Below are 22,230 nucleotides of genomic sequence, written 5' to 3'. Positions count from 1 at the left end.
CGACAGGCAGGGCCTTCTTGCCTCGGCCGTGTTCTTATCTCTGCAAGCCGAACGGACACACAAACATACTCACACACGCACACACACACGCACACACACACACACACATACACTCTTCACCTCTCGACTCCTACCCATTAGTCGCCTCTTACGACAGGCAGGGCCTTCTTGCCACGGACGTATTCTTATCTCTGCGGGCCGAACGGACACACACACACTCCCACACACGCACTTACACGCACACAGGCACACACGCACACACGCACACGCACACGCACACGCACACACACACTCTCCACCTCTCGACTCCTATCCATTAGTCGCCTCTTAAGACAGGCAGGGCCTTCTTGCCACGGACGTATTCTTATCTCTGCGGGCCGAACGGACACACACACACTCCCACACACACACACACACATACACTCTTAACCTCTCGACTCCTACCCATTAGTCGCCTCTTACGACATTCAGGGACTTCTTGCCACGGACGTATTCTTATCTCTGCAAGCCGAACGGACACACACACATACTTACACACGCGCACACACACGCACACACGCACACACACATACACTCTTCACCTCTCGACTCCTACCTATTAGTCGCTCTTTACAACAGGCAGGGCCTTCTTGCCACAGCCATGTTTTTATCTCTGCGAGCCGAACGGACATACACACACACTCACACACACACGCACGCTTACACGCAGACACACACACGCACACACGCACACGCACACGCACACGCACACACTCTCCACCTCTCGACTCCTACCTATTAGTCGCCTCTAACGACAGGCAGGGCCTTCTTGCCTTGGCCGTGTTCTTATCTCTGCAAGCCGAACGGACACACACACAAGTAGAGGGCAAATGAGAGTTCTAGCCGCACCGTTCGTATACCCCCCACCACCGACTCCCCCACCATTATTATACCCCCCTCCAATGGTATGGTAAGGGGTGAGAGTTCTAGCCGCACCGTCCGTATACCCCCCACCATTGACCCCCACCATTTTGTATACCCCCCACCATACCTCACACCCCCCACCACTGACGAGGTCAACGACCGGTCAAGGTCAAAGGGTCAACGACCGGTCAAGGGGTCAATAGCCGGTCAAGGGGTCAATAACCGGTCAAAGGGTCAACGACCGGTCAAGGGGTCAATAGCCGGTCAAGGGGTCAATAACCGGTCAAGAGGTCAACGACCGGTCAAGGGGTCAATGAACGGTCAGGGGGTCAACGACCGGTCAAGGGGTCAAAGACCGGTCAAGAGGTCAAAGACCGGTCAAGGGATCAACGATCGGTCAAGGGGTGAATGAACGTTACACACGAAGGATAAAAATAACTTTATTTATTTATTAAAGGATAGACAACTTTATTTTTATAAGGTAAAATATGGAAAAAAACAAGAAGTAGGTAAATAGTGAAACAGAATAGTGAAGTACAATAGTGTTCCAAACACGGTAGCTTTATTTGGATAAATTCATTATATAAAATATGTGGTGGAAACAAGATACATTTTACACTCACACCATATTAATTAATGCTAAAAACGCAAATAAAACAATTATTATTAGTACAGAAATGCTTTTATTAAATACATTATACCGTTAATACAATAAAGTCTAAATATAAGATTATTAAGTTTGTGATTTACTTGAACCATCTTCAACCACACCATCAATGTCTTTATCAATAACTTCATTACTGGAAGTATCATCTTCGTTATTTTCTTTTTTTTCGTATAAAACAGATGGAAGATAGTCTTTTATTCGAATTAAATAACCATCCAACTTTACATCTTTTAGTAACGATACAAATACATATAAACATATTTGGTTTTTAAGATACAAGTCACAGATTTCAGCACCTTTTTCATATTTTTTAGCTAATTCTGTATAAAATTCTGGAGAATAAGATGATGGACGCACTGCACCATAAATGGCTTCATGAGAAGCATCAAACTCCAGATTTGAAAAAAGTTGGTGTAAGTTTTGAACACCACTTTTTAAATCCGTAACTTCAATTTCGGTAACGTAACACATCCACATTGTAAATACTAGTAGTAAAGCTGAAGAAGAACTGTAGGAATTAGCTCTACAACGTGTTATTAAACAACCGCCCCACCAACAAACTCTCCCACTACGATAAAAAATCCATTTCAAAACTATCTACATAAAATTCATCCCTACCATCATTTTCTGCTTCTGGTAGAAGTAGTTTAGCTTGCTGGATTAAATAATCGAGATTTTTTTGTTGTTGGTTAGGTATAAACGTATCTATTTTGTAATGACCCCACGCTAATGTATTAATAGTTCCGGGTATAACATATCTCTTATCATCGTGGGAAGTTAAAGCAACCTTATTTTTTAATTCAGTATACATTTCATGTAAATGTGACTTAAATGTATACATTTTACGATAAATTTTCGCATTAGTATTATCAACTACTTGTTTATAATCCGTAAATGTTAAAGATTTATTTATAACGTTTTTGGAAATCCCCTTAGCTTTTTTAAGGTTATCATTGTTACTTAATGTCACACAATAAGCTTTGGCACCAGTACCACAAAAATTTGTAATTGGTTTACCTTTAAACTCATCCTTTAATTTACCAACCACTGATGGTGTTTTTGGTATATTAAAGATATTATCGGCGGGGTAATTGGATGTATCAAATAAATGAAGGTTTTCTTTGATATCGCGGTAAACGTTTTCTGTTTGAATGTGTAAAATTAATGAATCAGTGTCGGTATACAAAAGTGAGGCATTATCTACATATTTAGCTTTAATGTAATTGTAAAAAAAATCATACATACGAATTTTGGATATTTCTAAAATTGAAAAACCGACATATACCGGTTTGTCGTAAATTATTTTTAGGATATTCATTTGAATTGCAACCAAATTATCAGAAAATATTGAAACAGAGTGAAAATTCGGCATACTAATAAACCCTTCAGCACCGACGCTTCCAGGCAAGTTTTCCCAGTGGGATAAAAGTTTAATATCAACCCTCTTATCAACGTTTTCCATAGTTTTCCCGTAAATGGAGTTTGTGTAATTTTTATATGTACTTTTATCAAATTCATTATTTGAAGAATTACGTAAATTTGTGTTTAATTCGATATAAGGTTTTAACCACGGTGATTGAGAAAATTCTAGAATTCGATGAATTTTAGTTATCTTTAAACCTTGTTCAGTACACTGTTTCAAATTTCTATAATGGATAATATATTTATTTTTCGGTAACAACGTTAATACAAGCTTGGGATCTTTACTATTAGGGGGAATCAGATTTTCAGGACAAAACGGTAAGTCGTTATGGAAATCATGTAATGTTTCAGGATAAGCTAAATCAACTTCTAAGACATACCCCTTTGGAGATTCATCATCGACTGATAAACAATCAAAATGAGTGATTTCTACATCATCTAACCATCGAAAATCACCATGCGGAAGGAATTGACTCATAGCGTAACCATAAAGGTTTGTAGCATCTAAATAAAGAATATATGAAGTAGGTTTAGAACAATCATAATTCTCACAATACTGATTATTTGCAGCAGCAAATCTAGTGCTACACTGACTTATACCTCCACGTATACCCTTTTTAAAAAAATGGAGCATGTCTATATCCGTCAATAATTCAAGCTGAACATTAGTTTTACGCAACATAGCATCCCAGCTAAGTGATGGAGCTGTTAAATATTGAGCAGGATCTAGTTTATAGTTAAATAAACAATTATGTCGAAAGTTTTCGAACACATCAGCTAATAATAAAATATCTGATTTTAAATAAACATCTGAGTACTCTCCTAAGGTGTTACAATTAAAAACTTCCCAAACTCGCTTAGCTCGTAAGTACTTTTCATCGGAAATGCCTTCACCTTTTAAAATATCGAAAAATTCTTCTTGTGTGGGTAAAGATACCTCACCAAGTTTTGAAAAGTTATCCAGGTATGAATAAGGGAAAACACCCTTTTGTCGTAACAACCCGAACTCTTCATTTGATTGACAATATTTTTGTAACTCTAGACATTGATTATTATTTAGGGTTTTACTTAAATTATCCAGTGAATGAGGTAGAAATCTGAAAGAATCCACAAACCTTAATTTTAAATATATATTTTGCTCTAAATCACCACGATCAACTAAAAGTAGTTTGGTGAATGATATATATTTTTCTTTAGTCTGTGCAATAACATCAATTTTTTCGTTATTTTGAGCTAATTTTGTTATAAACAGATGTGAATCGTAATTGGTTAAATTATGCATGAAAACAGGTATGAACTTAGGTAATTTGTAATTTAAATTACAAGCGTTATGCGCTGCGCCAGAAAACAACCCTGTTAGATGTGAATGATCTCTAACTTTAATTTCGTTAATATCGAACGGTTTATCACAAATGTGGCAACATTTACTAGTAAAAAATTGTAATTCCTCTTCTGGCGTGAGTTTTTTCATAGGTTTAATATATTTAAGATATTTATGATAAATAGTGTAAACTTTTTCTTCTAGTTTTTGAATAAACTTCTCAACCACGTTGTCACCGCGATAAATGATAAGTTCTGATAAACTGTCATCAAAATAACATTTAACATAAAAACCGAATGAATATGGTGTATGCTGATAGGTTTTGACAGTAAACGAGGAATTATCAGAAGGTGTTGCATATTGTATCGGTTGCAGTATACTTTCAAAATCAGCATATATAACAAACGGAACTTGCATTTGTTTCTGAAAGTTGGAAAATTGTAAGATATTTTCTTTTTGTAAATGTCCATATTTATTGAGAATCATGTTGGTAGTTGGAAGCTTAGTATATACAAAGTTGCAATCGTTGTCTTCATGTTTGCGAAGACGTTCTAAGGATGAGAAAAATTGTAAGCAACCATTGCATAGAAAAGTCTGACCATTATGGCGTGATTTTTGTTTTGATATTAACCGCGATAAATTTTTAATGTAACAATAATGACTATTCCCGTACTCATCAAAAATAAGTAATAGGTTAACATGTGTAGCTTTTTTAGATTTTGTATGGTATAGCGGCCCAACGATTTCCAATTGTGTGATATTATTTTTAAAACATTCACTAATCCCAAAAACGTTAATCGAAATATTATTAAGTAATTCAAATTTTGGTATATCTGAGAGTTTCATAGGGAATTCTATATTATGGAACTTTAAGAGACTAGTATAATGCGGATAAGAAGTAGTAAGATTGGATTTACCTGTTGGATCAAAAATTGATGCGTTTACCGCCCAACCAAAACATGCTTCATCTTTATTCATTATATTAATAATTGCTTTCTTCATCTCGATTTGTCGTGGTAACCTGATATATGAAGAAGATCGTAGAGGGTTGTACTTATTAATGTTAACTTCTAATGATTGGATTTGTAAAAGACTCCATCCAGATTCCTTTTCTTGTATTTCCGAAACCTTGGGTAATATCTCCCTAATAAAATCTTGATATGCTTGTTTCAAATTAGTAGAAATAGTAATAATCTGATTTTTTGTATTAAATGATTTTAAATCATAAGTATCTTTTTCAGGTATTGTGTACATAGAGTAAAGTTCGAAATTAACTTTTAACACTTTAAATTTATGTAAATAGTTATGTAGGAGCTTCAAAACGTTACCTTCAATTTCACTAAAAAATTCTAAGTAATCAGTATGATGTTTGTTGCTAGAAAGGCGGTAACTACCGATACGATTTTTAAACGCACTTGATAGTTTCTCAACCCCACAATCATTACTAATAACACTTTTGTGCGAATTACTACGTAAATGTCCTGTTAGCCCTCTCCCAGAAATTTTTTTATAACAATCTTGACATTCGATAACATTGGATGTAGTGGTAACTGGATGAACAATAGATCTAAAGGGAGTTGCTTCTACAATGGTTGAATTGTAATTATTAGCTGATGTAACAACATCTGGGTCATCATTAAGTTTCACCTTTTTCCCTTTATTGAATCGTTCCGGACAACTTTCCCGTTTATGCCTACTTACACTGCTTTTGTTGGATAAAACTTTTAAACAAGAGTTACACTGCATGGTTGTTGACTGAAGCTAGGTGACTGTACGACACAAGAATGAACAATAACGAAAGAAGTGTGGGGTATAAATATAAACTTGTTTTGATTACCGGTTTTAAACTGGAAATACCGGTTTTAAACTAGAAATACCGGTTTTAAACTGGAAATACCGGTTTTATGGTATTATTAGAGTAAATAATTACAAAAATTAACAATATATTCCAAATATAGATAATTACCGCATTTATAAGCAGGGTTAAAAGTAAAATTTAACAAAAAATAGTTTTTTTACCGCTTTACCACTATATGCATAATTTTTTTTAAAGAATAATAACATATTCGTATTCCTGGCATCAATACCTTTCATTAGAGTGGTTGAAACGTGATGTAGGACTAAAAATACGCTTTTTAGCGTTTTACCGCTTTACGCGTTAAGTTTTTCTCAAAGTAATAACATATTCGTATCCCTGGCGTCAAGACCTTTCATTAGAGTGGTTGGAAGGTGGGTGTAGGACTAAAAATAAAGAAAAAAAAAAACCTCAAAAATAAAAAAATATAAAAAATGAAAAAAAAAAAAAAAAAAAAAAAAAAAAAAAAAAAAATTAAAAAAAAAAAATATAACCCCGTTTAAGTTATGCAATTTCAAATAGTCTCTTCTGTTCACAATGAAAACCGAACAACGTTCTGCGCGTCGCGAGCCGGGGTTGTTGGCGAAGAAAAGAATTTTGTTTGAAAGTGTACCGGAGTTTGCAAAACCGCAGTCATCTTCAGTCTCGCCGTCGTCGGTGTGTAAAAGTCGATTTTCAATCGCGTCGCCGTGCCGTCGCCGTGCACCTTCAGAAGAAAGTGTGGTTTTCGTCGGCGCGAAAAAAATAAGCGAAGCGCAACGCTTAATTTATAAAATAAATTTGAATAAAAAGAACAATTCGAAGAAAATGGTGCACTCCGCGGCGATTGTCGAGACAGATCAAATTTTACATGCCGCCGAAAAGGCTGCGAACTATAGCGATATTTCCGACTTTGAAGAGGAAACACTTCCAGATGAAAACTTACCCTCTATCGAAGATATAATAGAAGTATCCGATAGGGAATCACCACCAAGAGAGAAACCGTTGACGGAAACCCAAGTATGGGAAAAAAAATTATTATCGACTTCAGAGCCGTCATTGATTAATGTAGCCGCAAGCGCCCTACAAATCCCAAACAAAGTAGAAACTCACCATCAGGCGTTTTGCGAAAATTACAAGGGGGGAGTTGTGTCGGCTCTGGAGCAGCATGCGGAACGTCTCCAGGAAAGTTTGAATGAAAGTCTAAAAAATAGTGATCTGCTTAAGAAAGCCACCGAAAATATTTTAGCATATGCTGAAAAAATTATGGTGGCTTTCCATGAAGAACAAATTCGATTGTCTCAAGACATAAAAAACACCAAAACTTTCCTGGCCAATACTGTAAGAACGGATTCTCAAGGTAAGAATTTTTATTACAATATGTTGCAACTATTTTACTAACAAAATTTACGTAATGTTATTAATAATAATTACACAATACTGATAATGTTTTTTGTTTGTTACAGACTTTTTCAACGAAAATGCTGGTGGTGATTTCCTGCGCTGCTGGGGGATGAGTAAACCGTGAGTAATCCAATTTTTTACCTTAACTTTTACTTTTTACGATCATAATTAAAACAGTTTTTCACAAATTTTTACAAGCGAAAATTTAATTTATTATTTATTACAGAATTTTAATTTATTCTTCATTAAGTACCACCTTTAATTTTGTACACCAACCTCTCCTTCTTTAGGATTATAATAAAACAGTTTTCCATGAATTTTTACAACGAAAATTTAGTTTATTCTCTATTGTGAAATTTTAATTTTTTCTTCATTAAGTGTCGCCTTTAATTTTATACATCATTATGATATTTTATGTAGTTTTACATTCTGCTATTTCTTTGTTACAGATCCCATCCCGACGACCCTGTCAATTAAATTTAGTTTTAGTCTATTTTGTATATAATATTTAGTTTTAGTTGTGTATATAGGTATATATAGTCTATATAGTTTATTTTTAATTGTGTTTAGATATTTATATAAATATATTGTTTCATTTTGAATAAAAAATATGTAAAAATTGTTGTTTTTATATTTTCTTCTTCTTTATTTTGTGTATATAAGTATATATAGTTTACTTTTAATTATGTTTATATTTGTATATATTGTTTATTTTTTAATAAAAAATATCTAAAAATTGTTGTTTTTATATTTTCTTCTTCTTCATTTTGTGTATACATATTTTTCATTGTGATTTTCTATATCGTTAAAAAACATCTAAAAATTGTTGTTTCTATATTTTCTTCTTTATTTCGTGTAGATATGACTCTATTCGTTTTTAAATGGTCCTCCAGTAAGTTGTCGCTCCATCGTTTTCATGGTCTTTCCGTTAATCACCCCACCCATTAGGTGACAGTCTCTTACCATCTTTACTACTCTATTTGTTGTTATTAGACTCATATAATTATTTCATTCTACTCTTTTATTTCTCCCCTATTTCTTAATGTTCTCCACCGTACATCTACGTAGTATATCTGTACTTCCAGCTCTCTCTCATAGTGTCTTACCATCGATTTTTCTGAGGGTTTTTATCTATGCTGTTTCTAGCATTCTTTTCAAGATTTAGACTTCTAGCTCTATCCCATAGTACCCTACCATCGATTTTTCTGAGGGTTTTCATTTCTGCTGTTTCTAACATTCTTTTTGTTCTCGCTGTGTCAGGTTGTGTTTCTATTGCGTATGTCATTATTGACCTGATGACTGTTTTGTAAATCCTACCTTTCATTTCTTTCCTGATATTTTTTTTCTCCATATTGCTTCATTCAGGTGACCTACCGCTCTGCTCTATTAACTTGATCTTCCACTTCTGTTTTAAGCTTTCCATAGCTAGATAGTGCGACGCCTAGATAGTAAATCCTCATCACTTGTTCTATTATCTAACCCTCCAGCTCTAATTTATAACTTAGTAGATTTGTTGTTATAAGCATGTATTTTGTTTTTGTATGTAATAAAGGAAAAAACAGAAAAGCATTAAGACATTTATTTTAAATTTTTAAATACAGTTATTAAAAAGAGATTTCAATAAAACTTCATGGTAAGTATATGGTTATAAGTATAGAATTTGAGTACAAAAATAACTAATAAGGATTTGCAACATAATTGAATTACAAATATATTACCATAATAAAGTACTAATATTTAAATGATTAATAGATAATTATCGGTTCATTAATTAGTTTGAATGGTGTTATCTCTGGTCCGCAAAACATATTATTTTCCGATACATCCTCAATCAGTTCGGGTGGTGCTATCACAGGTTCCAAAAACACATCATTTTCCGATACATCCTCAAATTCCACGTCACTATACAATAAACTGTCATTCTCTACATCAGACATGTCCCTCTCCGACAAAGAAGATAAGTCCTCTGACAGCTCGAGTGTTGACGAACTCCATACAGATAGATTACAATTCGTAGTAGAATCGCATGGGCCATCTTCACTAATAGTACAGCAATTATCCCAATCTGTACTAGAGTCACATACACCACTATCTACAATGATACTTGGAGAACCAACTTCCATGTTTGAATGTGTAAGGCTTACTGTCTAACAAACATTTTTGGATAGAACTCAACCGAAAGTAGCATCTTTAAGACTGAGCTAAACAGGTTTAACAACAATGGGGGTAATTGCCCCGTCAAGGTCTTGTTGGATTTTTTCTTTTTATTCTATAGTCCGACCATAGACAAGAAAAGGTGAATATGCGGTCACCAAACCGGTTCAAACAAAGATAGGTGAATAACCGGTCAAGGTTTTATTCTTTTTATCCTATGAACGTGGGTAACAAATGTGAACAAACGGTCAAGGTCTTATTGGTTTTGTATCTTTTTGTCAGTTTTTTTGTTAATATAAATTTTTTATAGCACAATTAGTGTTATTAATGTGATAATTGTTTAAAAATTTCAAGCTTATACCTCCCTCCAATATAAGTTTACATATATAGATTATTTTCCGAACTAACTTATTAGTCAAATATGTGTCTTGACGACGGTAACGATGATAGTATATCTCGTACTGGGCGGCAATTTGAAGACCGTTTACTTTCTTTTAAATATTGGAAGGGTGCAGTTGAACCCCTGTTGTTAAGCAAAGCTGGGTTTTACTATACAGGAGTTAGTGATGTAGTTCGATGTTTCTACTGCAATACTGAAATATATAAATGGGAACCTTCCGATATACCAATTGAAGAACATTTAAAGTACAGCGACTGTTTTTTTGCAAAAATGTTGGCGACAAAATATCGAAGTTCAAAAAAAAAATGTGTTCAACGAAGTTTTAACAATGTAATACCATATATTTTAATAATATGTATAATTAATTTTTTTATTTTGTTAATAAATAATTAAAATATTTTTATATATATTTTAATTAAAAATGTGTTTTGACGATGGTAACTTTGGTAGTATACATCTGTTTTAAGATCGTTTACCGTCCTTTAAATATTGAAAAGGTGCAGTTAACTCGTGTTGTTAAGCAAAGCAGGGTTCTAGCATATAGGGAATGTCGAAGTCGTTTCTACTGTAAGGTCGAAATACACAAATGGGAGCCATACGATATACCTATTGATGAGTGCATAAAGCATTCTACATGTCGGTTTGCAAGACTGATGAAATGTAATTCTATCTTTTTATATATAATTTGTAATAAATTATAAAATATTTTTGTACTACTTATTATAGAGTTGAATATATTATTGGTAACAAATAAAGGTGGGGATATTAGCGACACAAGCTTTAAAACCGGTTTCGATATGGTTTAGTGGGGGTCGATGGTATATAACTTCGTTGATGTAATTCCAAAATCAGTTTAGACTATAATCATGTTTCAAGAAAGTATTAAAATTACTATGGATAAAGTGAAATTACTTAGTGAAAAATCAACACCTAATTTAACATCTATTGAATATTATACTAACAAAAAAAAAATGAATAAAATTTGTGTATACTGTTGGGTGGAGACACTTTGTGAACTGGGTCAAAACAACATGTTTGATAATGTGTGCCTACCCATAAAATTACGTGTGTTCGTTAACGAATACCTGACGAAGCGTTATCTATTAGACATAGCTTTGGAAAGAATTTTCAAATTTTCCGACGTTTGGTTGTGGGTGGACCAATTCTTAAAAAAGACGTCAACTTTCGACACCGTTCTTCAAAAACTTGTCCAATACCAACAATTGGAATCTCTTAAACCAATAGAAGACCTGCTACCACCAAGGATTTTGAAAAGGTTGCAGTTTAAGGGGTATCAACACCCCTTCAAATGTGAAGGTTGTTTAGGTTCTGTAAGTAGGTTATAGACAAAACTTATTATTGTAGTTTGAATCAAAAAATAAAAAAGTAAAAAATATAATGTTTTTATTCAAATTTACTCCATTACAAAATTTTCATAAATAAAAAATACATTTGAAAGGGCGCATATACATTTCTGTTTAGAGTGGTAAAAACATTTTGCTTCCGATACTGGTAGTGGTGGAAATTCACCTACTTCAATTACAGGTGTGGAAGAATATTTTCTTATGTAATTCGCTTTTTCCATTCCTTTTACATAAACAATTTCAGCTTTGTCTGTTAATTCCTTTATAATTTTTTTTAATTCGTATAAGGGGGTATAACCTTCACTCCAAGAGATGCAGTGGTGGTGTTTGCTTAACCATGTCGCTTGCTGAATTAAATTAGGAGGTAACATTCGTAATGGGAAAGGTGGTTTAAATATATATACTACACATTTATCTCCTGAATAACACGCCAATTCTTTACAAATAAACCTATTATTCTCAATTTTAAAACCTTGGATGTCAATAACAAGTTTCATATTTGCAATTGTTTAAATTTTTGTATAACCTCTTTAAAAGCCTCGTACTGCTGAATTTGTTTTTTAAGTTTTTTTAAATTATCTATAAAGTTGTCTATTGTGTTTTCGTGTAAACGTTTCATCATGAACTAACGTTTTTAATTATTACTATTAATTAATATACAGTTATAACGCATGCGTATTAATACTGCTTTACTATTTTTGTTAATGGATTATATGTAAATTCCTTCTCATGTAAAATTAAACAATATGCTGATACATCAGGTGTTGAAGGTGTATTTGTTTCAAATTCGATACGTAGAACAATGGACCCATTTTGGATCACTTCTTTCTGCCTAGAGCAATCTATATGTATGAGTGGTGTTTTAGTTTTAAAATCTTGAGGACTAAATATCGGTTGGTTTAAACTTAAATTATAATAACTTGTCTGAAAACTTCCAAACATCTCATAAATTTGAGCGAACTTGTTGGTGTCAAAATCAATGTGTAAGTCATTATAAGGGTATCTTTCAGAATTTAAAAATACCTTTATATTTTTGAGGTCGTTATGGTCAAATTTGCTCATATCTTTAGTAATTTTGGATTTTCTTCCTTTTTGGAATGCGATAATGATATGTCTCGGTGTCTCAATGTTAGTACTAGTTTTTACCGCCCACGTATGTCGTGTTGTATTATTTAATGATGGATATTCAATCATTTGCCACGAACGGAATTTAATTGGTAGCTCAATATTTTTATGAGCTATGCCATTCAATCGTAGTTGTTCACGCATGCTTGGGCTAACATGGGCAACATTCCATTGTAATTTTGTAATTTCAACTTTAGGTCGTTCGCTGTCGTCTATACTCACAACAGAGTCCACATCATCATTCGATCGTATTAAAATAAGCTCCTGCTTTACATTCATAATAATTTTTCTAAAATCTTCAAAAAATCCTGATAATAATCGTAATGGGATACACACGTTAAAGTTTCCATGGGCGTCCACTATTATTTTTTCATCTCCTGCTTTTGGAAACCATCCAGCATTTTGGAACAGAATACTTTCGTTTTCGTTAAGACTTAAATAATTTTTAATCGTTGATACCAGTCCAACCTCTCGAACAGAGTCTATAATAACTCCATTTAACTCATATCGTAGCTCTCGAAATAAAAAAGAAATAGCGTTATTTATAAATTTAAGTTTTGTTGGTTCCTTATCGTCGTGGGTGAGTAGCTTTCCTTCTATATCTAAGTATGATGTTGAAGGGAGCGTATATGTGTCAAGGTCATATATGGGAATTTTTATCTCGTCGTTATAGTTCAACTTTCCGGGAATGTATGGTGAATAGCTGTGAAATTGATATTCCTGTATAGTTGTATCGTTATAAGGTTGACCCGTTACTTGTAACACTTCCATCACACTAAAAGTTTAAAACCAAGATTTTTTAATAATAAGCGATTAGATGGTGTTAATATTCCAATCGTTTTTTTTAAACTGTTTAATTTTTGTTTCTTGGCGGTTCTTTTATAGTTTTTTATGTAATCGGGTTGTTGACGGGAAAAGTTTAGAACCATTATAATCGCTGTCGTAAATGTAAATTAATAGTTATCTCTTCTTGTCGAAAATTAAGTAGTTTACCGTTTTGATCAACAATTTTTACACTAATGTTGTTGATTGTCTTAACGCTGATGGGGTAATATAAAATATTTTGAGGTGACTCGACTATTTTATACCCACTAGGTACGGTTGGAAAAAATTGGTAGATTATATGAACCGGGTCTCCATTTAAATACGAGCCTGAAGCGATATTGCAATCAACACAGATTGCATTTGTCACTGAAATATTTACTGGCTCATCAGAAACATGAATTTTATTTGCTTCCAGTTCTCTTTTCTTAAACCCAAAAATTTTACCTATAGAGTTTTTAATACCGAAATGTAGTGAACAATTACTTTTAATAGATACTTTAGATGTGTTTTTATCTGGAATAATATCTATATAAGCATCTTTATCTCTTTTTTTCATCAACCCCGTTAAAAGCTGAATTATATCTTCCAATTCATACGAGCCCAGTGGGATAACAGTTGTATAAAAAATGTTACCGCGACCAAAGAGAAATACATTATTAGATTCATCAATGTTGGGTATGGAATTAAAAGAATAAAAGTTCGTTAAACCAACTTCATATTCAAGACTTTCATCCAGGTAAATGGGAGGATTAAAATTATAACTTAAAATACACGACTTCCCGGTCAGGGTGAAATTATACGACATATTTGCTGAACGGTTCTATTGTTTAGACTGATTCACACATCCTTATTATAATGGTTATATAGAAACTGTAATGCCAATTGACCGCAATTGTAAGAATGATGTTGGAACCTTTTATAATTATAATTTATATTTACAGGACCACCAGTTTTAAAGTATTTGATTACATTATGTGGTGGTGATAAATCACCATAAGAATCAAAATATATTATATTGTTGTTCTCTTTCGTATAAGCTGTCCAGTGCGTGCCTTTACCTTTATTTAAATCCATATTTATAATACCGCTTTCATATTTTTGAATTTTACTTGGTAAGGTATCTCTCATGAATACATCTCTAAAATGCGGGATTTTTAATAATTTTACATATTTTTTTAAATCAACATCTGTTAACGGATGATGGGGGAATATTAGTTTTTTGAATATGGTTTTAAATACATCCCATACCCTTTAGCAGGTTTTAAGTATAACCCTTTACCTCCTTTCTCCATAGCAAGATTATGACGTTTTTGTTCAGCTATTTGTTCACGGTTGGTTTTTGCATCGTTAATAGCCTTCATAATGGATGCAGTTCCACCCCCAACCGCACTTAAAGCTCCGATTAACGGTAATAATAAAGGTAGAAAACCTCCTTTTTTGGGGGTTTTAATAATACGTTTTTTCAAATTTATTCTTTTTCTTTTAAGGGATCCACCTTTTTTATTTAACCGACGTCTAATCTTACGTAACCCCATCCCCAATTTACGTTTACCCTTCATCGTCGTTGTAACTAACCAAGCTGCTGCTTTTTCACCAAATGTAGCGTCCTTGGATTTTACTCGATCCCAAGCTTTGTTCTCTAATATTTTATCAGCTTCGTGCCTTTTACTAAGTTCTTTATGTAGGGAATATGCGATGTCGTGTTCTTTACAGGCTTTATCTAATAAATTTATTCCTGAATTACCAAGTGCAAGTCTTTTTTCTAGCTTAGTCCCCGGCCCACAATACGAATAACCTGGAATGTGTACCTCGACTGGTAGTGTATTGATGACGGAATTTAATAATCCGCAACCTCTTCTTTCAACTGTTCGATGTCTACTAATCCTTTTTCGCCTCATTATACTTTCTTTTATATATAATCTGATACCCTATATATACTCACATCATTCCCAGATACAATGAAGATTGAAAAACAACAACTGTCGCTACCTATTACAAACCATGATATAGTTGCACAAGATAATAAAATAAAAAAACACGGTAATTTATTTGGTGGTGATTCAAAACGGTGTCTTATTATTGGACCAAGTGGATGTGGTAAGACTAATACATTATTATCGTTGATTGAGCATCCTAATGGTTTAAGATTTCAAAACATATATGTTTATTCTAAATCACTTCACCAACCAAAATATATATACCTACGTAACTTAATTAAACCGATGTCTGAGATTGGGTATGAAGAATATGGTGATTCTGCAAACATACCTACTCCAGAAGATATTAAAAATCATTCAATAATAATCTTTGATGATGTTGCTTCGTGTGATCAAAAACTTATTCAAAGTTATTTTTGTTTTGGTAGACATAAATTTACCGACTGTTTTTACTTGTGTCAAACTTATAGCGCTATACCAAAACAGTTAGTGCGGGATAATGCCAATCTTTTAGTCATTTTTCAACAAGATATGACGAATTTAAAACACATATATGACGACCATGTCAATATTGATATGAGTTTTCAACAATTTAAAGATTTTTGTTCTTTTTGTTGGAAAGATAAATATGGATTTGTAGTGATTGATAAGGATTGTTTGTTATCTTCAGGAAAATATCGCAAAGGGTTTGATACATTTGTACATATATAAAAGAAGAAGTACACCTTTTTAGTGTTAGTAAAAATGGATACTCGAATCGCTAAACAACTGTTAAAAACCCGCCAAGCATTAAAACGAAAATATCGTAGTTTAAAAAGTGATATTATCAAGTCTCAGAGTCAGTTAGAAAAAAATTATCAACCCATAACAAAACCTCTCAAGGAGTTGTTGTTAAAATTAGAACCTACAAGTAATGTAAAACAAGAACCTACAAGTAATATAAAACAAGAATCTGTCCCACTTAAACTACCTAAATCACCTAAATTAGGATCTCCCAAGTCTAATCCTCGTCGATTAAGCACACCAAATCTTAGTTTATATCAACTTGCGACTTCATCACCAAATAAACGTTCTTCTTCATCTAAAACATCTACCAACTTTGGAGAACTTTCTTTTATCCCACCTAGCGGGATCGAAGAAACATTTGAATCACGACTTGGAGAAGATAGTGCAGAAGATACATTTACATCACAACGTGTAAGAGGTAATAGTAGTGAAGATATAAATCGATTTTTTGAAGAAACTGTATTAGAGTTTAACAATATGGTTAATAATCCTGACGTAATGGGTGAGTACTATGAGCAATTCACTGAACCTTTACCTCGGGAGTACGTAAAAGCTAATATAGAGGATACAAAAGGTAAATTTGATCATATATTAGGAGTGTATCACGATTTAGCTAACGAAAAATTTTCAATCGGTGATTCAAATATTGATTTTGACGGTTCGGATATGATTATAAAAGGAGTTAAGTACATAGGGACACAAGGTCTCTATGAATTAATGTTTAAGGCAAACCCTGTTAGTTTTAAACAGGGGGATGTTAACGAATACGTGGATATTTTACGACGAACCAATGCTCTTCATAGAAACAATAATCCTGAATTACCAATTAGAAAAATGGAATCTAAAATAAAAGATAAATATTATTTTATTATTAAGCCAGTATTGGAAACTAGACCCCAACCTCACAGACAAAGATTAACTTCTTTACCTTCAAGTCTTGGTGCGACAACTAGAAATCGAGCCAAACAATTTACTGGTAAAAAAGGTGGTGCTTTACTAACAAAACAATACACTACGAAACCAACTGAGTATAAATACTTTGACAATTTTAATGAGATAATAGATAGACTTCGACTACTTCTAGCATCACAATCTGCGGGAAATAACGGTCACGGTAACGAAATCATTTCCATTATCGAGGAACTTCGAGAAGGTGGTATAATTCAATAATAATGCCCATTAATAAATTTGGCAATCATTTTCTAACTGATTTAAAATCTCACGGTAATTCTACAAATCCACTATATTTTATTTGTGATCCATCTTCTTACCACACCAAATGTATAATAGCTTTAAAAGGAGAAGAAAAAACAAGTTTAAACAAGGACTTTTATGTGTTGGATCATGGAGGGACGTCGTATGTATTTTCTGTAAACGCTAAAATTGAAACAGTACAACATTACAGTTTTAATGGATTAGTTTTAATAAATTCGATAGAGTATAAATATCATGAATTACCTGGTTTACATGTAAAGAAAGGTGATAAACTTTCGTTTAAACTTGATACGAATCCTAACGTTTTTGTCCATATTACTCTTCAGTGTCCACTAGAAAAAAATGTCTAACCCCAAAGAACAAGTCGTTAATGAACTTCATAAACCCGCAAAAAAAAACTTTAAACGGAGGCATGTTATTATTAAAGGTTTGCATGATTTGTGTCAAGCAGATTTAGCTGTTATGACTCCTTTTGTTAAATACAACAGCGGATATAACTATATTCTTATTGTCATAAATGCATTTAGTAAATATGTTTGGGCGTCACCGATTAAAAGAAAAACGGGGTCTGAAGTTACCAATTGTATGAAGAAAATTTTATCTCAAATGCCTAAAATTCCTAAACATTTACAAACAGATAATGGGACTGAATTTTATAATTCCCACTTTAAAAACCTAATGTCATCTTATGGTATAAATCATTACAGCACATATTCTAATTTAAAAGCAAGTATTGCTGAACGTGTGATACGAACTCTTAAGTCAAAGTTGTGGAAACAATTTAGTTTGCAAGGTTCTTATAAATGGGTTAACATACTACCATCGATCGTTGAACAGTACAATAACACCAAACATTCAACTACGGGTGTCATCCCAAGTAAAGTAACTAATCGAAATGCAAAGCAGATAATTGCTTACAACTGGTTAAAAACCGTTGATAAACGTAAACCAAAATTTCAAAGAGGGGATTATGTTCGTATAAGTAAATATCGCCACGCATTTGCTAAAGGATATACACCATCTTGGAGTACTGAAATATTTAAGATTAAAAAAGTTCAGTTAACCAATCCAACTACCTACTTACTCGAGGATTCTAAACAAGAGGAAATTAATGGGGCATTTTACACCGAAGAACTTCAAAAAGTTAAATTTTCAGACGTCTATCTTGTGGAACGGATATTAAAACGCAAAGCTAACCAAGTTTATGTTAAATGGTTGGGATTAGATAAAAGTCACAACTCGTGGATTAGTAAAAATAATGTTGTATAAATATAGAAAATTTATCTAACAGAATTTAGTTCGCGATAAAATAATGCCTGGAGCAGGTCTACTTATTTTACATGCTGTTTTGCAGGGAGTACTTTATATTTACCAACCTTATGCTGTAAACGATATTCATATATGTTTTGATAGAAATGGAATAAAAAATGATAGTTGGCCATCGCAGTGGACTAACATGAGTCTTTATAAGCTAAATGGAGTAGATCTTAGATTCGCTTATATACCATATAACAGTACAGTATACAAACTACGATTACCTTTTCCCAATTACCTTAATGATGAAACAGAATGGCGTCAGCTCTACATCTCTTCTGGTGCTACTCAAGTTGGTGGGGAATATCTATCAAATATTTGTTTATCCTGGTATTTAGTTATTTGTGTTACTTTTTTACTTTTAAATGTAATTATAAAATATGTTAAACATTTTTTATTTAATAAATTTTTAAAATAAAAAACTTTTGTGATTTAATATTTATTTAAACCTACTATTGTATACAAACATTCTATGATTTATATTTAAAATCGGAGATAATATTTTCGAAGTTTCTTCGATTCGTTTTTTAAACCTTATTGAATCTATTACAAATATTTCCCAGTACCTTTGTCGTGCTTGACGATATGCGTGGTTCCAAACTCGTAGAACATGTGTTTTGTTAAGATGATCATTAAAAGTTACTCTTTTTCCCGTTTGTGCAGACATCTTTTAATGCTTCTGGATACACGTACACCAATTCCAAAATATTACTTATATCTTCAAAGCAAACTTGAGTGTTTGCGTTGACACTTCTTAACACGTTTTCATAAAAATCACCTTTGTTGTTTTGTAATCGTGGATATATACTCTTTAAATATTCCGAGAAATTTCCTTGTTTCAAATGGTTAATATGATGTTGTATAAGCGGTAACACCTCCCATAATTTACAGATGGTTTCATACCCTAAATAAATGTAGGAGTTACTTTGTGATATCTTTATTACTTTCGCTTCCAGTACCTTTTCAAATTCTATACTATAGCTTTTTCTTCTTATAGACTCACTGCTTTCTACCGTGTACAGATAATTAGTAATTACTCCTTGGTAGTATAAAAATTCTTTCCAATCTTCTTCCGTGAATACTACTCGTTGTCCTTGATTTCCGTATAGTGATATCACTGGTGTACACTCCGCACCGTACTTTAACCCAATAGACACAAATTTGCTTTTCGATCTGTTTAACTGAAAACTTTTTTCTCCTATTATTACATCTTTTTTATTCTCTACCCGATATTTTTGAACGGGTGTGTTATCACTAAAGTCGTATTGAGACATGTTTACTAACTCGATACACAGGTCACCCTACCTTATATCATTTATGTCTAGTAAGTGGGGGGTCTCAGTGGGTTATCAGTAAGAGGGAGGTATCTGTGAGTGGAAAGTATAACCAGTTATTCTTGCGGTAATATTTTACATGCAATCAAACAGTATTCAACATGACTTCTTACAGTAAACACTTTCCTGCTGTTCCGTTGAGTGTATTTTCTTTCGAAGAATTACGGGATTTTCCATTACAATATCTCCGGTATATGAAAGCATCAGAGTTACGAGATATTAAACATAAACTGCCAGATGAAATGAAAAATGATTCACATATTCTAACGAAAATTACTCGCTGTTATAATCATTGGCCTTCCACCTTTGATGGAGTGATGTACCCACCTTCCGTCAGCGACTGCTATATTTGTATTCTAAATCTTATTCAACACGATCCTTTATTAGAACAAGTGATAACGGATCATTATCTTCGCCGTAAAGATTTTTGTTTATTTAACAAACAAGAGTTAGAACGATTTCCGGCGTGGTACCTTCTGGATCATGTTGATGGGTTTGATCTATTGGATAAATGGAATGAACTTCCACCACATATTCGACGTAATGAAGTCATCCAAATGAAGCTACCTTGTTTGGAGCACTATCCAATCTCGCTATTTAACACTTACCTACCATACAAATACCAATGTCATAAATGTATTACATAAAATAAATATGAATAATTTACTTCTTGTTTTTACCTTATGAAAACAAAGTTATCTATTACTAATGTTTTCAAAACAATGTTTTTAAATACCTTTCACTGGTAATGTATATTTTACTCGTTCGTGTGTAACGGCCATTGAATGTTTATTGACCGTTTATTAACCCCTTGACCGTTAACATTGACCGTTCATTGACCCCATGACCGGTCGCTGACCCCCTGACCGTTTATTGACCCCCTGACCGTTCATTGACCCCTTGACCGGTCGTTGACCTCTTGACCGGTTATTGACCCCTTGACCGGCTATTGACCCCTTGACCGGTCGTTGACCCTTTGACCTTGACCGGTCGTTGACCTCGTCAGTGGTGGGGGGTGTGAGGTATGGTGGGGGGTATACAAAATGGTGGGGGTCAATGGTGGGGGGTATACGGACGGTGCGGCTAGAACTCTCACCCCTTACCTTACCATTGGAGGGGGGTATAATAATGGTGGGGGAGTCGGTGGTGGGGGGTATACGAACGGTGCGGCTAGAACTCTCATTTGCCCTCTACTCACACATACTCACACACGCACACACACACGCACACACGCACACACACACACATACACTCTTTACCTCTCGACTCCTACCCATTAGTCGCCTCTTACGACAGGCAGGGCCTTCTTGCCACGGCCGTGTTCTTATCTCTGCAAGCCGAACTAACACACACACATACTTAAACACGCACACACACGCACACACGCACACACACACATACACTCTTCACCCCTCGAATCCTACTTATTAGTCGCCCATTACAAGAGGCAGGGCCTTCTTGCCTCGGCCGTATTCTAATCTCTGCAAGCCAAACACACACACACACATACACACACACTTACACATGCACACACACGCACACACGCACACACACATACACTCTTCACCTCTCGACTCCTACCTATTAGTCGCCCCTTACAACAGGCAGGGCCTTCTTGCCACAGCCATGTTCCTATCTCCGCGAGCCGAACGGACATACACACACACTCACACACACGCACGCTTATACGCAGACACACACACGCACACACGCACACGCACACACTCTCCACCTCTCGACTCCTACCTATTAGTCGCCTTTAACGACAGGCAGGGCCTTCTTGCCTTGGCCATGTTCTTATCTCTGCAAGCCGAACGGACACACACATATACTCACACACGCACACAGACACGCACACACGCACACACACTTACACTCTTCACCTCTCGACTCCTACCTATTAGTCGCCTCTTACGATAGGCAGGGCCTTCTTGCCTCGGTCGTGTTCTTATTTCTGCAAGCCGAACCAACACACCCGCACATACTCACACACGCACACACACACGCACACACGCACACACACACACATACACTCTTCAACTCTCGACTCCTACTTATTAGTCGCCCATTACAAGAGGCAGGGCCTTCTTGCCTCGGCCGTATTCTTATCCCTGCAAGCCAAACAGACACGCACACGCTTACACACGCACACACACACACATACACTCTTTACCTCTCGACTCCTACCCATTAGTCGCCTCTTACGACAGGCAGGGCCTTCTTGC

General features: G+C 34.4%; 2 protein-coding genes across 2 annotated transcripts; one reads left to right on the top strand and one right to left on the bottom strand.

The window, feature by feature from the left end:
- Window positions 1-2,138: 2,138 nt before the first annotated feature.
- LOC140431122 (uncharacterized) lies at window positions 2,139-6,059 on the bottom strand. The gene has a single exon (XM_072519045.1). It carries the CDS (start codon window positions 6,057-6,059, stop codon window positions 2,139-2,141), a length of 3,921 nt encoding a protein of 1,306 aa, XP_072375146.1.
- Window positions 6,060-6,668: 609 nt separating this feature from the next.
- On the top strand, window positions 6,669-9,632 carry LOC140452989 (uncharacterized). The gene is made up of 3 exons (XM_072547295.1): window positions 6,669-7,507; window positions 7,614-7,671; window positions 8,001-9,632. The coding sequence occupies exons 1-3, from the start codon at window positions 6,706-6,708 to the stop codon at window positions 8,026-8,028; spliced, it is 888 nt and encodes a 295-aa protein (XP_072403396.1). The 5' UTR covers window positions 6,669-6,705; the 3' UTR covers window positions 8,029-9,632.
- Window positions 9,633-22,230: the final 12,598 nt, after the last annotated feature.

This window comes from Diabrotica undecimpunctata, unplaced genomic scaffold (assembly GCF_040954645.1).
Source record: "Diabrotica undecimpunctata isolate CICGRU unplaced genomic scaffold, icDiaUnde3 ctg00000568.1, whole genome shotgun sequence".
In the NCBI taxonomy this organism is placed as follows: domain Eukaryota; kingdom Metazoa; phylum Arthropoda; class Insecta; order Coleoptera; family Chrysomelidae; genus Diabrotica; species Diabrotica undecimpunctata.
The sequence above is the reverse complement of the archived record's forward strand: the minus strand, read 5'-3'. Positions and strand labels throughout refer to the sequence as shown.